The sequence below is a fragment of the Ochotona princeps genome, chromosome 33 (genome assembly GCF_030435755.1).
Source record: "Ochotona princeps isolate mOchPri1 chromosome 33, mOchPri1.hap1, whole genome shotgun sequence".
NCBI lineage: Eukaryota > Metazoa > Chordata > Mammalia > Lagomorpha > Ochotonidae > Ochotona > Ochotona princeps.
The window spans coordinates 457,719-470,886 of NC_080864.1; the positions used below are offsets into that span (position 1 = coordinate 457,719).

General features: G+C 62.7%; 1 protein-coding gene across 2 annotated transcripts; it reads right to left on the reverse strand.

Moving 5' to 3' along the window:
- Window positions 1-1,031: 1,031 nt before the first annotated feature.
- Window positions 1,032-13,168, reverse strand: TYK2 (tyrosine kinase 2). 2 transcript variants are annotated; one of them, XM_058657897.1, is made up of 24 exons: window positions 13,062-13,168; window positions 12,138-12,348; window positions 10,396-10,519; window positions 9,464-9,611; window positions 8,991-9,154; window positions 8,503-8,869; window positions 8,212-8,409; window positions 7,961-8,118; window positions 6,817-6,925; window positions 6,536-6,731; window positions 6,331-6,434; window positions 6,045-6,221; window positions 5,850-5,937; window positions 5,523-5,650; window positions 4,273-4,408; window positions 4,020-4,174; window positions 3,323-3,473; window positions 3,150-3,247; window positions 2,699-2,891; window positions 2,479-2,597; window positions 1,941-2,113; window positions 1,673-1,790; window positions 1,274-1,384; window positions 1,032-1,180 (listed from the first exon to the last, which is right to left on the reverse strand). In XM_058657897.1, the coding sequence occupies exons 2-24, from the start codon at window positions 12,331-12,333 to the stop codon at window positions 1,046-1,048; spliced, it is 3,546 nt and encodes a 1,181-aa protein (XP_058513880.1). In that variant the 5' UTR covers window positions 12,334-12,348; window positions 13,062-13,168; the 3' UTR covers window positions 1,032-1,045. The 2 variants fall into 2 exon arrangements, with proteins under 2 accessions (XP_058513880.1, XP_058513879.1); XM_058657896.1 differs by having other exon boundaries at window positions 3,150-3,473.

Here is a 13,168-nt window from a genome sequence, read left to right on the forward strand (position 1 = left end):
GAAAGAAATTGCCCTGGACTAAAGGCAAACGTGAACAGGTTTGGATTTTTGCCTTGTTTTTTAATCTTCACATTTTTTTTAAGATTTATTTATTTTTATTGCAAAGTCAGATATGCAGAGAGGAGGAGAGACAGAGAGGAAGATCTTCCATCCGATGAGTCACTCCCCAAGTGACCGCAACGGCCGGTGCTGTGCCAATCCGAAGCCGGAAACCAGGGACCTCTTCCGGGTCTCCCACGCGGGTGCAGGGTCCCAAGGCTTTGGGCCGTCCTCCACTGCTTTCCCAGGCCACAGGCAGGGAGCTGGGTGGGAAGTGGAGCAGCGGGGACTTGACCTGGTGCCCGTATGGTATGCTGGCACTGCAGGTGGAGGATCAGTCAATTGAGCCATGGCGCTGGTTTTCAGAGGTACAAGTGGAGAGGGCTGCTGCCTGCTGGGTTACTCCCCGAACTCCTACAACATCCTGGCTCTCGCAGTCAGACTCAACCTGTGGCCCCGGAGGTTCAGGTGTCACTCCCTGGTGGACATGCCGGTCTCAGTCCCGGCTACTCCACTTCCCACTCAGCAGGTGCCCCAAATGCTTGGGACCGGGACGGAGTTCCAGGCTCCCGGCTTCAGCCTGGCCCAGCCCCGGCCCTTGCGCCCATCCAGGGAGCGAACCAGCCAGATGGAAGCTGTCCCCCCCGTGTAACTCTGCCTTTCAAGTACATAAAGAGAGAGGTAACACCAGAATAAAAAAAAATAATATAAAAAGTTTATTGAGTACTTGTGTGTGTGGTGCTCATGCTACGCGTTTTGGAAATGACACGTCACAAGGCTTCGCAGGCAGCCTAAGAGGGGCGGTCCCTCATTGGGAACTGAGCACAGAGCAGGAGCGCCGCCCTGGGAAGCCTGAAGGGGCTGGGGGTCTGCTGCACCTTTCAGACACTGCAAGGGGCATGGTGGCCCGACCAGTGCCAGCGGGACAGGCCGGCTCCCGCGAAGGAACCAAGAGGGCAGGCCCAACCTCAGGGTCCCGTCCCTCGGGGCCCTGCCGCCCGCCACCTCAGCACACGCTGAACACAGAAGCCGACTGGCCCTGGTACTTCTCGTGGGCCGTCTTCAGGAGGGGCGTGAGGTTCTGGAAGGTGGGGCGGAAGGAGGCCTCGGTCTCCCAGCAGTTCTTCATGAGCAGGTAGACCTGGGGGTGGGAGAGGAGCGGAGGGGAAGGTGCTGCCCTGGGGGGGCGAGGTAGAAAGGCCGGGGGCGCAGGGAAGGGACGAGAGGGCCTCACCTCGCAGGGACACTTGTCGGGCCGCGGCAGCCTCTCCCCACGTTCCAGTAACTCGGTCAGCCTCAAAACCGTCATCTGGCCTTGAGTGAGCCCTAGGAGCTCCTCGAACTTCTAGGGTACAAACCAAGACAGGCCGGGTCAGGAGGCAGTGAGGGACAGCCGCTGGGCTGCATGCTCTAAGGGGCCTCGGCTTTCCTGATCCATGTAATGGGTCGCCAGCACCCTCCACCACGGGTGGCAGTCTGGATCAGGCCACAGAGCAGGTCACTCTGATCACCTGTGAAGTTCAGGGGGCACGGACCCTTCGAGGAGGGGACGCCCTCCTGCCCAAGAGGGGCGCCTGCCAGTCAAGGGCCCCTGCCCTGTGCCCTCCCCACCTGTGCGGGCGCTGGTCCTCACCTTCGGGGGGCTCAGGCTGGAGTCACAGTGCGTGAGCAGTTCGTACAGAGTGACACCGAAAGACCACACGTCGGAAGCGTAGTAGAACTTGGATTCCTTCAGGCATTCGGGGGCGTACCTGGGGGCAGGAGAGAGGGAGCCCTCCCCTGGGACTGACTCAGCCTGCAGCAGGGAGGGACCTTGAGCCCCGCCCACTGTCCCGCCCCCACACCAGGCCCTGTCCAGCTCCACCCAAGCCCAGGTGTCCAAGGTCCCCCAGCCTGGTCACCAGAACACGGGGCTGTCGCCATCCTCGCGCACGCGGTAGTACTCGTGGCCTTCGGGCATGGCCTTGGCCAGGCCGAAGTCCCCAATCTTGACCAGCCTGTCATGGTCCAGCAGCACGTTGCGGGCAGCTAGGTCTCGGTGGATGTAATGCTGCCCATGCAGGTAGGCCATGCCCTGGGGACGGCACGGGGTGGGGGTCAGCACTTGAAGAGCAGGGACCAGATGGCCGACCCGGAGGGGAAAGGGCAGGAGGGCAGGGGCTGGACAGGCACACCTAGCATGGGGACCCACGGGAGGGCAGCTGGCAGGGGCTGGACAGGCACACCTAGCATGGGGACCCACGGGAGGGCAGCTGGCTGGAGACAGGGTCTGGCATGGGGACCCACGGGAGGGCAGCTGGCCGGGGACAGGGACTGGCATGGGGACCCACGGGAGGGCAGCTGGCAGGGGACAGGGACTGGCAGGGGGACCCATGGGAGGCAGCTGGACAGGAGACAAGCCCCGCGGGTGCTGGAAGGGGACAGGCCCTGCGGGCACACCTCGCAGATCTGCTGGGCGAAGAGCAGCAGCTGGGCCAGGCCGACGCTGTGCCGGGGCAGGTAGTCCCGCAGGCTGCCCAGGGGCACGTACTCCATGACGAGCTGCACCGACTTGTCACCTAAGTGGACACAGGAGCCTGACTGCGGCTGGGCCAGGGAGCCCCGCCCACCACCTGTGGGCCCGCCCCTCCAGCCCAGGCCCCGCCCCCGCCCCGCCCACCTGGGTCCTCGCAGCTGCCCTTGTAGTTGACAATGTGCTGGTGGTAGAGCGCGCGCAGGATGTGGATCTCGCGCCTCCAGCCCGAGCGCAGCTGCGGCCCGCAGCCGGCCTTGAGGGCCTTCACCGCCACCATCTCGCCCGTGCCGTCGTTCGTGGGGTCGTAGCAGTACAAGCTGACCTTGCCGAAGTGGCCCTGGAGCGTGAGGGACAATCAGCCGCACCCCGCGGAGCCCCTGGGGAAGCCCTGCGCCCCTGCACCCGCCACTCAGGTCTGCGCTGTAGGATCTGCAGCCCTACAGGGAGCCAAGGTGCACTGGGGTCCCAGGGCTGTGCAGGGCGGACGCCCCCGCTGCATCTCAGGGGCCTGGGCCTCCTTCCAGCTGAGACTCACTCGGGCCCCAGTTCCCCACCAGCACCCGGCGGCCTCTCCCTGCAGGCTCACCGCCCTCACCTCACCCAGGTCCCTGATCTTCTTCAGGTAGCGCTTGTGGAAAACCGTGGGGTCACACGCCGGGGAGTCTGGGTTCATGGTCAAGACACCCACCAGATCTGGAGGGGTACCGGGCGGTGAGGCCAAAGCTGGCTCTGTCCCCTCCCACGCATGTGCCCAGCCCCGGCACTCACCCCCGGGCTGCAGCCGCGTGAGGTCCCGCAGGACGGTGCGGAAAGACGGGCGCTGGGCAGGCTCGTAGGCCAGGCACCGGCCCGTGAGCGCGGCCAGCTCAGGGCATGAGGGCACTGGCAGCCTGTGGTGTTGCTGGTAGAACCGTTCTTTCTGCAGGGAAAGGTGCCAGTGGGGGGTGAGCGCCTCAATGCTGGGCATGCGCACCCAGGCAGAGCACACCCCTACACACAGGGACACAGACACAGGACACACAGGGACACAGACACCCCTACACACAGGGACACAGACACAGGGACACACAGGGACACAGACACAGGACACACAGGGACACACACACAGGACACACACACAGGGACACACAGGGACACAGACACAGGACACACAGGGACACAGACACAGGGACACACAGGGACACAGACATAGGACACACAGGAACAGGGACACACAGGGACACACAGAGGACACACGCAGCAGTGAGGCAGACCAAGCGGGTGCCTGCTCTGTTCATTTCCATTTTATAGACGAGACACCTGAGGCTGGGCAGGGGAGACCCTGCCCATCCCAGTCGACTTCCCGCCACGTCCCCAGGCCACAGCCCCCTGAGCACCCAGAGCCTGTGCCCTTCACACGGGCTCCTGGCTGCCTCTCCCGGGCCCAGGCCTGCTCAAGCCCCCTCCTGTGGTGAGCCCCACTGACCTCGGAGGGGCTGCGGCCCTGCAGGGGGGCCTCCCCATCAAAGCAGATCTCCAGGAGCGTGGCCCCGAAGCCCCACTTGTCAGCGGCAGGGCTCAGGCTGCCGGCCCCGGCAGGCAGGCACTCGGGGGCTGTCCAGGGAATGCGATCCACCCGCTCTGGGGGCAAGGGTCGGAGGTCACCAAGGACGCAATGGGGGACAGGAAAGGTAGGGTAAGTCTGTCCCTGTGTCCAGCCACACTGCCAGGCCACTCACCTTCTCTGGAGAGGACCCCCAGGCCCACGCCTGGGTCGCTGAGCTTGACAAAGGGACTGGTCCCCTCAGCCAGCCCAGGGCGGGCCAGCAGGATGTTCCGGCCACACACGTTTCCATGGGTCAAGTTCTTGTCCTCCTGGGGGGTGAGTTGGGAGGGATACAGAGCAGGGCTGAGGCTTCTACAGAGGGGTACAGACCCTACCTATCCCCCCGACCCACGGGGACAGCCCTACCATCACTATGACCAGGAGGTAGCAGCTGGGGCCCCAGCAGGGGCTGTCTTATAGAGCTGCTGGCCGAGGGGCACGAAGGCCTGAGCAGCCCAGCACATGCCCATCCCAGGGGCGCTGGACCAGCCCCCTGCACCCTGGGCCTGCAGCAGCTGCACAACGAACCAAGGAATGAGGTGTGGGTGGAGGGGTTATTGGGCGCAGCGGCTAACCCACAGCCCTAGCAGGAGCAAGTGCCAGGGTTTGCATGCCAGCTCTGCTTCCGACCTGCAGTTTCCTGCAAACCTGCACCCTGGAGGTGGCGACTGCTAAGGACTTAGGGGCTATTTCCCACCAGAGCCCTGGGTTTGAGCTCTAGGCTCCTGGCTTCAGCCTGGCCCAGCTCTGGCTGTCCCAGACACTTGGAGGAATGAACCAGGGATGGGACAGCTCTCAGATTCTCTCTCTGAAATAAATAAAAACACATTTTTAAAAGTTTGGCCCAGTGTGGTAGCCTTGTGGCTAAAAGTCCTTGCCTTGCATGTGCTGCATCCCATATGAAAAGTGGTTTCAGTCCCGGCCGCCCTATTTCCCACCCAGCTCCCTGCCTGTGACCTGGGAAAGCAATGGAGGACGGCCCAAAGCCTTGGGACCCTGCACCCACGTGGGAGACCCGGAAGAGCTCCTGGCTCCTGGCTTTGGATTGGCTCAGCTCCGGCCGTTGCGGCCTTTGGGGAGTGAATTATCGGATGGAAAATCTTCCTCTCTGTCTCTCCTCCTCTTTGTATATCAGACTTTCCAATAAAAATTTAAAAAAATATATCTTAAAAAAAAAAAACCCTAGAGACACTGCATACAGGGATGAAGGAGAGTCTGAGAACGTGGGGTGCCCAGGCCATGTGGGGGTGCTCAGAGGCAGCGTCAGAGAAGGGCAGTGCCCATCCAGGGTAAGTAAGCCCTCACGGGATCTGTGGGAAACTGCAGGACACATCCTGGGCCCCCCACCCTGACCAAGGCTCCAGCAACAGCCTACACACGTACCAGATAGCTGAGGGCGCTGGCCAGCTGCTGGGCCACCACCACCTTCCAGGCCATGGGCACGCGGCCCCGCTCCCGCCGCAGCCACACATCCAGGGGCCCGTGCTCCACGAACTCAGTCACCATGATGTCTGCAAGGACCCAGCCACTCAGGTCGCCCGGCCCCACCCCGCCACCCCCGTCAATATGGAATTGGGGCATAGCCAGGTTTGGGATACAGGATCAAGGTTAGGATAATCGGGGGCAGGGTTAGGTTAAGGTCAAAGGGTAGCCCAGGGTTCTATCAGGAAGGGAGCCAGGGGCTGTCGGGGCGGCGTGGAGCCCACTCACTCTCCGAGCCGCGCACACAGACGCCGTGCATGAAGGCCAGGTGGACGTGGGACACCTGGCTCATGAGGCTGGCGGTCTCGTAGAAGGCCTGTGAGGACCGGGCTGGCCAGGTGAGTCAGGTGGCAGTGGCAAGCCTGACTGCCCCCTGTGCACTGCCAGCCCCGCCCCAGCTCCGCCCCTGCCCACCAGGCTCACCAGGGCAACGTCATGGTGGCTGACATCCAACACTTTGAGCACCACCCGTAGCTCCTGGCCCTGGGCCCCGGCTGGGGCTGGCGGCTCCCCACTGTCCACCTGGTCTTCCTCGGGGCCCCCCACGTGCAGGAGGCCCTCGTACACATTCGTCCTTGTGCCCTGGCCCAAGTGTGACAGCTGTGGACAGCAGGTCAGAGGACACTGGTACTGGCTGGCCATCGGGCAGCTGACCTGGTCCCTAAGGGCTGATACCCGCCCTCTGCCACATCTGCACCTGCACACCCACCTGGCAGATCTCATCCTGGCGGATCCGGTGGAAGCTGAGTTGGCTGAGGCTGAAAGGCCTGGACGTGGCCTGGGGCCCACGCATGACAATGAGGTTCGAGAGCTCTGGTCAGGGGTACGAGGACAGGTGTGAGGCCACACGGCCCTTCTGTCTCAGCCCTGCCCTCCCCAGCACCATCGCAGGGATGGACCCTGGGCCCGGGTACCTCTAGGCCCTGGCAGGCAGCAGCGTCGCAGGGGGAAGCAGTCCTCCCCGGTTCGCAGCGAGCAGCCATGCAGGGCCGTCTGCAGCTCCCGCACGCTGGTGAAGGAGCGGGCCCAGCCCTCCAGCACGAAGGCTCCATCCCGAAGCTCGATGGGGAATTTGCGCAGACGCAAGCTCTGTGCGCTGTCGCCAGGTGCCTGGGGGACCGGGGCGGGGGCTATGAGCAGGATCCAGGCAGGCAGGGGAGCCAGCCCCCGCCCAGGGCCCCCCGCCCGTGCCCACCGGGTCGCGCTGGGCCACGGTCAGGATGAGGCGGTAGAGGTGGCTGGCACTCCAATGGATGAGGTAGAGGCCATCCACGGGTTGTAGCTTAGCCCGCACAAACGGCTCCCTGCGGGGACGGGGGCACCATCAGGCTGCCTGGGCCGCTGCTGGATGGAGTGTGGACATTGTGCAGGCACGCACACACACGATGCCACTCATTGTGCATGGCATCAGACATGCCAAGAGGCACGGAGTGGGCACTTAGCCCAGCTGGTGGAATCCCTTCTCCTTGGGGCAAGAACCGGCTGGAGTTCTGGCCTCCTGGTTTAGGCCTGGCTAGGCTCTGGGATGTGGCACGCTTGTTCATGTTGCTGCTCTTCCATGCAAACACATAAACGTAGACATGTGCACAGAGGGCCTGGCACTGTGACACAGCAGGTGAATCTCTGCCTGCGGCACCAGCATCCCATACAGGTGCCGGTTCAAGTCCCAGCTCCTCCATTCCTGATTCAACTTCCTGCTAGTGGCCTGGGAAAGCAGTGAGGGTGACCCAAGCACCTAGAGCCCTTGCGTCCATGAGAGGGACCCCGAAGAAGCTCCTGGCTCCCGGCTTTGGACTGCCACAGCTCCGGCCGTTGCGGCCACTTGGGGAGTGAACCAGCGGAGGGAAGACCTCTGTTTTGTCTGTCTCTCAAATAAGAGTAAATAGAACTTAAAAAAAAATTTTATTACAAAGTGAGATATACAGAGAGGAGGAGAGACAGAGAGGAAGATCCTCCATCTGATGACTCACTCCCCAAGTGGCCGCAACAGTCTGTCTGACTTTGCAATAAAAATTAAAAATCAATCTTACAGGGCTCGGCAGCGTGGCCTAGTGGCTAAGGTCCTCGCCTTGATCCCACATGGCCGCTGGTTCTAATCCCGGCAGCTCCACTTCCTCTCTATCTCTCCTCCTCTCAGTATATCTGACTGTGTAATAAAAATAAAATAAATCTTTAAAAAAAAAATCAATCTTACAAAACATATACACAAGCACTTAAGAGAACGCGCATGCGAACACACGGGCTCATGCACAATGACACAGACTTGTCCACACCCACATCACCAACCGAGCCCCACGGCTGTGGCGACCCTTCCCTCCCCAGCAGGCCAGGCCGCTCACAGCAGGGGTCCGTGGATGCCGTTCTGAATGCTCATCACCACGCGCGGGGGTGCCACCTCATGGCACAGGTAATGGCTGGAGTCGGTGGTGAGCCGGAAATAGCCGTCCACCAGCGCCGCAAAGGACAGGGCCGCGGCCCGGGAGGACAGGCTCAGCTCCTGGGCGGCAGGGGCCGGACACGGCCATCAGACCTGCGTCGCAGGACGCAGCGGCCCTCCAGCCTCCCAGCCCGGCCCCACCAGGGGCCCCACCAGGCACTGGTTATCCTGCAAGTGGATGCTGACATGGTGTTCGCCCAGCACCAGGTGCGTGATGTCCTGAAAGTCGCAGAAGTAGGTCCATGCGGGCTGCTCCGAGGGCGCGTCCTTGGGGGCCCTGCCTTCCTTCCCAGACAGGCTGGCTCTGGCCCGGGGATGCCCCTCTCTGCTGTCGCTGCCCCCGCTGGGATCCTGCCAACCCAGGAAGAGGCACCGAGCGTGGAGCAGGCAATGCCCTCCCACCTGGGAGGCCGCAGGGTGGAGGGAAGGCGCCCTGGCTCTCACCTTCTCCGGGACTGGGCGCCACTGGATGCCACCCGTGCCCGTCACCAGCACCTCATGCGTGGGGGGCTTGGGGGTCACAGGGTCACAGGGGTCCGCAGGGCTCTGCCTGTGGTCGTGGATGTAGCAGGCCTCGGCCTCGGCCTGGGCCAGCAGGCGCAGGTGGCAGGCGGGCACGCGCTCCGAGCCAAAGCGGGGAGCCAGGCGCTCCAGGGTGGCCAGGTACTTGATCATGACCGCCTGTGGTGACAGGTGGCCCGGCTGGAAGGCCCGCAGGAATCTGCGGAAGACGCGGCGCAGGCGCAGGCGGGTGAGGGCGTTGTTCTGGCGGATGTGCTGGCGGAAAGAGCGCGGGATGCAGTGCTTGAAGCTGTGGCCAGAGCAGGGCAGAAGGAGGGAGGGACACCGAGCGGCCGGTCAGAAGTGCAGAGCACAGGGCATGGACCCCCAGGCACCTGCCGCCTCCCCGAGGGGCGCCCCGGCCCAGGCACCTGATCTTCCCAGCCACCTCCTCCAGCGGGACGCCCCAGCCCAGCGCCAGGTGGCACAGATGCAGGAAGGCCATGCCCAGGCTCTCATTCTTGAAGTGGTGGATCTCCTCCTCGCTCGACAGCTCCCACAGCGAGGCCACGTCATTCACAAACTCATGCTTGCCCTGGTGGAAGGGAGCAGGATGGGGGAAGGTGGGAGGTAGCCGGACAGGGGTCTTCAGAGTCCCGTGGTCTAGGCGCTGAGGGGAAGGGGGCCACCACCATGTTCCGGACCACCCAGATGCACAGCACACCCCCCCACACCTTCTCTACCCCTGCCCTTGCCTGCGGCAGGCATTGCTAAGCAATACCAGCCAGCGTCCTCGGTCCACCCTAACGCTTTTGGTTCACACATCAGCCGGCCTGTCCTGGGGAGGGAGGTGGGAGCTTGGGAATCCACCCGCAACCCCAGACAGTCGTCACTCTGCTCAAACCTGCTCGAAAAGGTACTCAAACGAGGCAGAATCCAGGAGCTGGAGCCCCTGCTGTGCCCGCTCCGATGTGGCCTCGGTCCCGGGTGGCCCGCAGCGGTACACGGCCGGCTCCTGGCCATTCATGCCGTGCCAGTTCCGGAAGTAGAACCTGCCGGAGCAGGGAGAGCAGGGCACCTGAGACCCCTACATCCCACATGGCAGCACCTCGGGTCAGCTTCCGGCTCTGAGCGTGACTGGCTGCCAGCCAAGACACACGCTGGCAGGCAGCAGGGAGGACCGTGGCAGGCCCCTGTGCCTGGGTGCCTGCCACCACCCCGGCAGGAGACCCAGGCTGCACCGCTCTGTCTTTAGGCTTCAGCCTGGCCCAGCTCCGGGTGCGGCAAACATCTGGAGATGGCCTCGTCTCTGCCTTCCTGCCTTTGCAATAAATACAAACTTTTAAAACAAGTTGAGTGGGGGGAAATAAGCGTGCAGCGAATGACTCAGTGACTAAGTCCTCACTTTGTAAGCGTCACGATGCATATGGGCACGGTTTGGGTCCCAGCTGCTCCACTTCCCACCCAGCTCCCTGCCTGTTGCCTGGAAAAGCCACAGGCCCAAAGCCTTGGGACCCTGCACCTGTGTGGGAGACCTAGCGGAAGCTCCTGGCTCCTGGCTTCGGGTAGGCTCAGCTCCGGCCATTGCGGCCACTTGGGGAGTGAACCAGTGCATGGAAGGCTTTTTTTCTGTCTCGCCTTTCAGTCTGTAAATCTGCCTTTCCAATAAAAGTAAATAATAAATTGTAAAAAAACAAAAAGAAAGCAAACACCCAGCACAAACCTACAGGAAACAGCTGGGACCGAGCTAGGACTTGGCCAAGCTGCCAAGGGGACAAGGCTTCAGGAGGGTGTGTGTGTGTGTGTGTGTGTGTGTGCGCGCGCGGCCTCACCCACCTCATGCGGAAATACAGCGTGAGACCCGCGTCCCTGGACACCTCCAGGACGTGGTTTGGAGGCAGCCACACTTGGGCCTGGGCATCAAAGAGAGCGAAGAGATGGGAGCAGGGTGGAGTGATGCCTGGAACAGACGGACAGCAAGTCAGGGCTCCCAGAGCCCCCGTGCCCCAACACACACGCCCTCCCTCATCATAGCTTCAGGCTCCGAGCACATGCTGACCAAACTGTGGCCTCCCAGGAGGACTACAACTCCCAGCATCCCTTGCAGCTAGGACACAGCCATTGGATCGGACGCTGATGGTGAAACCCCTTGACCCACATCCAACTGTCCACAAATCTACGTTCTCTTACCCCAGCAGGAGTCAGGGAGGTTCCCTGCTAGGACAGCAGCAACACCCACCCTAGGATAGCAGCCCTACACGCTGCTGGGATCGGGGCACTGAATCATGGCACAGCAGGTAGAGCTGCCACCTGCAATGCCGGCAGGGCACCAGTTCACGTCCCGGCTGTTCCACATCCGATCCAACATCCCTGTTGATGAGCCTGGGAAAGCAACCGAGGATGGCTCAAGTGCTTGGAACCCTGCCCTCCTGTGAGAGACCCAGAAGAAGCTCCTGGTTTAGGCTGGCTGAGTTTTGTGGCCCCCTGATTGGAGGGCCTGTTTCACTGTGGCGTAACCGCAGCAGCTCCCTACCGTCTCGCTCTGCACTACTTCCGCTTTCAGTTTCTCAGAATCAACAGCCGGGTCACCCGGCCAGGCACGACAAGCTCTTTGTGCCTCTTCCTCCTTCCGGTCACGTAGGCGATGGCCGGTGAGAGCTTACTAGGCGGAGCTGGCGGGGGCTCATCAGGCCCCGTGACCCCACATCAGCCTCACCACTGGGGGACAGTTCCTCTTTAGCCCTGCAGCCTCTTGGGGGGGCACTGGGTGCACCTGCAGCTGGAAGGGGCAAGGCGGCCTTCCCAGCCAATGAGAGCAGCCACCCCAGGCCCGGCAACCAATGAGCTGAGATGTCACAGCCGGAGCACTGCCTACATCCCCAGGGTTCAGCCCCAGATGCTGCTGTGGAGTGTGTGTGGAGGTGCCGGGGTTCCGTGGGGTCATGAGGGTGGGGTGCTGTGAGGGCCTCCATACCTCTGCTTTAGCTGTTTCTATTCACTCGGAAGCCAGAGCGACAGCGGGTAGCCGGGCGGGGTGGTAGTTTACCAGGCTAATCTACCTGCCCTACCAGCGTCCCATATGGGCCCCGGCTCATGTCGGAGCTGCTCCACTTCCCACCCAGCTCCCTGCTTACGGCCTGGAAAAGCAGTGGAGGACGGCCCAACGGCGTGGGCTGCTGTACCCATGTGGGAGACCAGAAGAGACACCTGGCTCCTGGTTTCAGCCCATGCTATGGCAACCACTGGGGCAGTGAACCAGCAGATGGAAGATCTTTCTCTCTGTCTCTCCTCCTCTCTGTAACTCTGCCTTCTCAGTAAAAGCCCACAGCGCCCTGTTGTCACAGCAACCTGTCTCCTTCACATCTCCCCCCACCCCACTGATAAACTTCTCCCAACAGCCCTGGCTTCCTACAGTGTCCTGACAGACTGTGCCCAACAGTGGCAGAGATGGGGGGGCTGACCACAGTAGGTGCCCACTCGGCCAAGGACCCCAGGAGAGGAAGGACAGACGAGTGACGGCCTGCCTCTGCCCATGCCCACCCCTTGCCCCCACCACGCGGCCAGCGCCCCGCACTCACCGATCCTGTGTGCGATGTGGATGCAAGCCTCCTCGGCTGTCAGCGAAGCCTCGCTGAAGGTGACCCAGGGCTCCCCGCCGCGGGGCCCGGCCCAGTGCAACAGCACCTTCACGCCCCCACTGGCAGCCATGGGCGCAGCTTCCTCCAGGTCCAACTGGCCACCCCTGGGGGTGGCCCTTCGCTGGCACAAAGGCATGCTACCTGCAGGAGGCTGGGAAAGGAGTGACCATTAGCCCCAGGTGTCCACTGAGCCCCCACCACACGGCCGCTGCCGCCTTGTTCAGTCATTTATTTAAGATTTATCTATTTGAGGACTTGACACGGTGATTCAACTGGCTAATCCTCATCTTCAAGCGCCAGGATCCCATAGGAGTACCAGTTTGTGTCCCGGCTGCTCCACTTCCCACCCAGTGCCCTGCTCACACACACCCCAGAAGGCAGCAGGTGGCTGAAGCAGCTAGGTCCCTCCTCCTACCCAAGTGGCAGACCCAGAGGGAGCTCCCAGCATGGCTGCAGCCGGGCCCCGCAGGGACCTGGAGGAGCTGGGGGCCGTGGGGCTTGAACCAGCAGACCCAGGGGGAGCTCCCAGCATGGCTGCAGCCGGGCCCCGCAGGGACCTGGAGGAGCTGGGGGCCGTGGGGCTTGAACCAGCAGACAGGCACTGGCTCAGTCAGTTTGGACAGAAAAGCTCCATCAAGGACTTGGAAACACTGGTTTTCTCCGGTGTCTCCAAGAGTCGCTGCGGATGGGGTCGGAAGGAAGTCTTCGCCCCAAAGGCCACCCGGACGCCCTCAGAAGCAGGAACTGCCACAGCCCCGAGACATCACACGTCCGGTGCACCGCGCAGCCGAGCTCAGCCCGTCCGCGCGCCTCCTTCCTGATCACCGCCCCGGGCGCGCCCCTCTAGCGCCCGGAAAGGCTCACCTCCTTTCTCCCGGGCCTCCGGCTCGAACCCGGGACCCTGGTCGGCCTCCGCGGAGAAGCAGCTGTCAGCTCGCGGCCGAGACGCCGCCGCTTATTGGCCACCTGAA

Excerpts from the sequence above, each read along its gene's own strand:
- TYK2 (XM_058657896.1), bottom strand. The coding sequence starts at position 12,333 with ATGCCTTTGTGCCAGCGAAGGGCCACCCCCAGGGGTGGCCAGTTGGAC. Across the intron at positions 8,870-8,990 it reads GAGGTGGCTGGGAAGATCAG|CTTCAAGCACTGCATCCCGC; the intron begins GTGCCTGGGCCG and ends CTCTGGCCACAG. Across the intron at positions 2,114-2,478 it reads TCGCCCAGCAGATCTGCGAG|GGCATGGCCTACCTGCATGG; the intron begins GTGTGCCCGCAG and ends TGCCGTCCCCAG.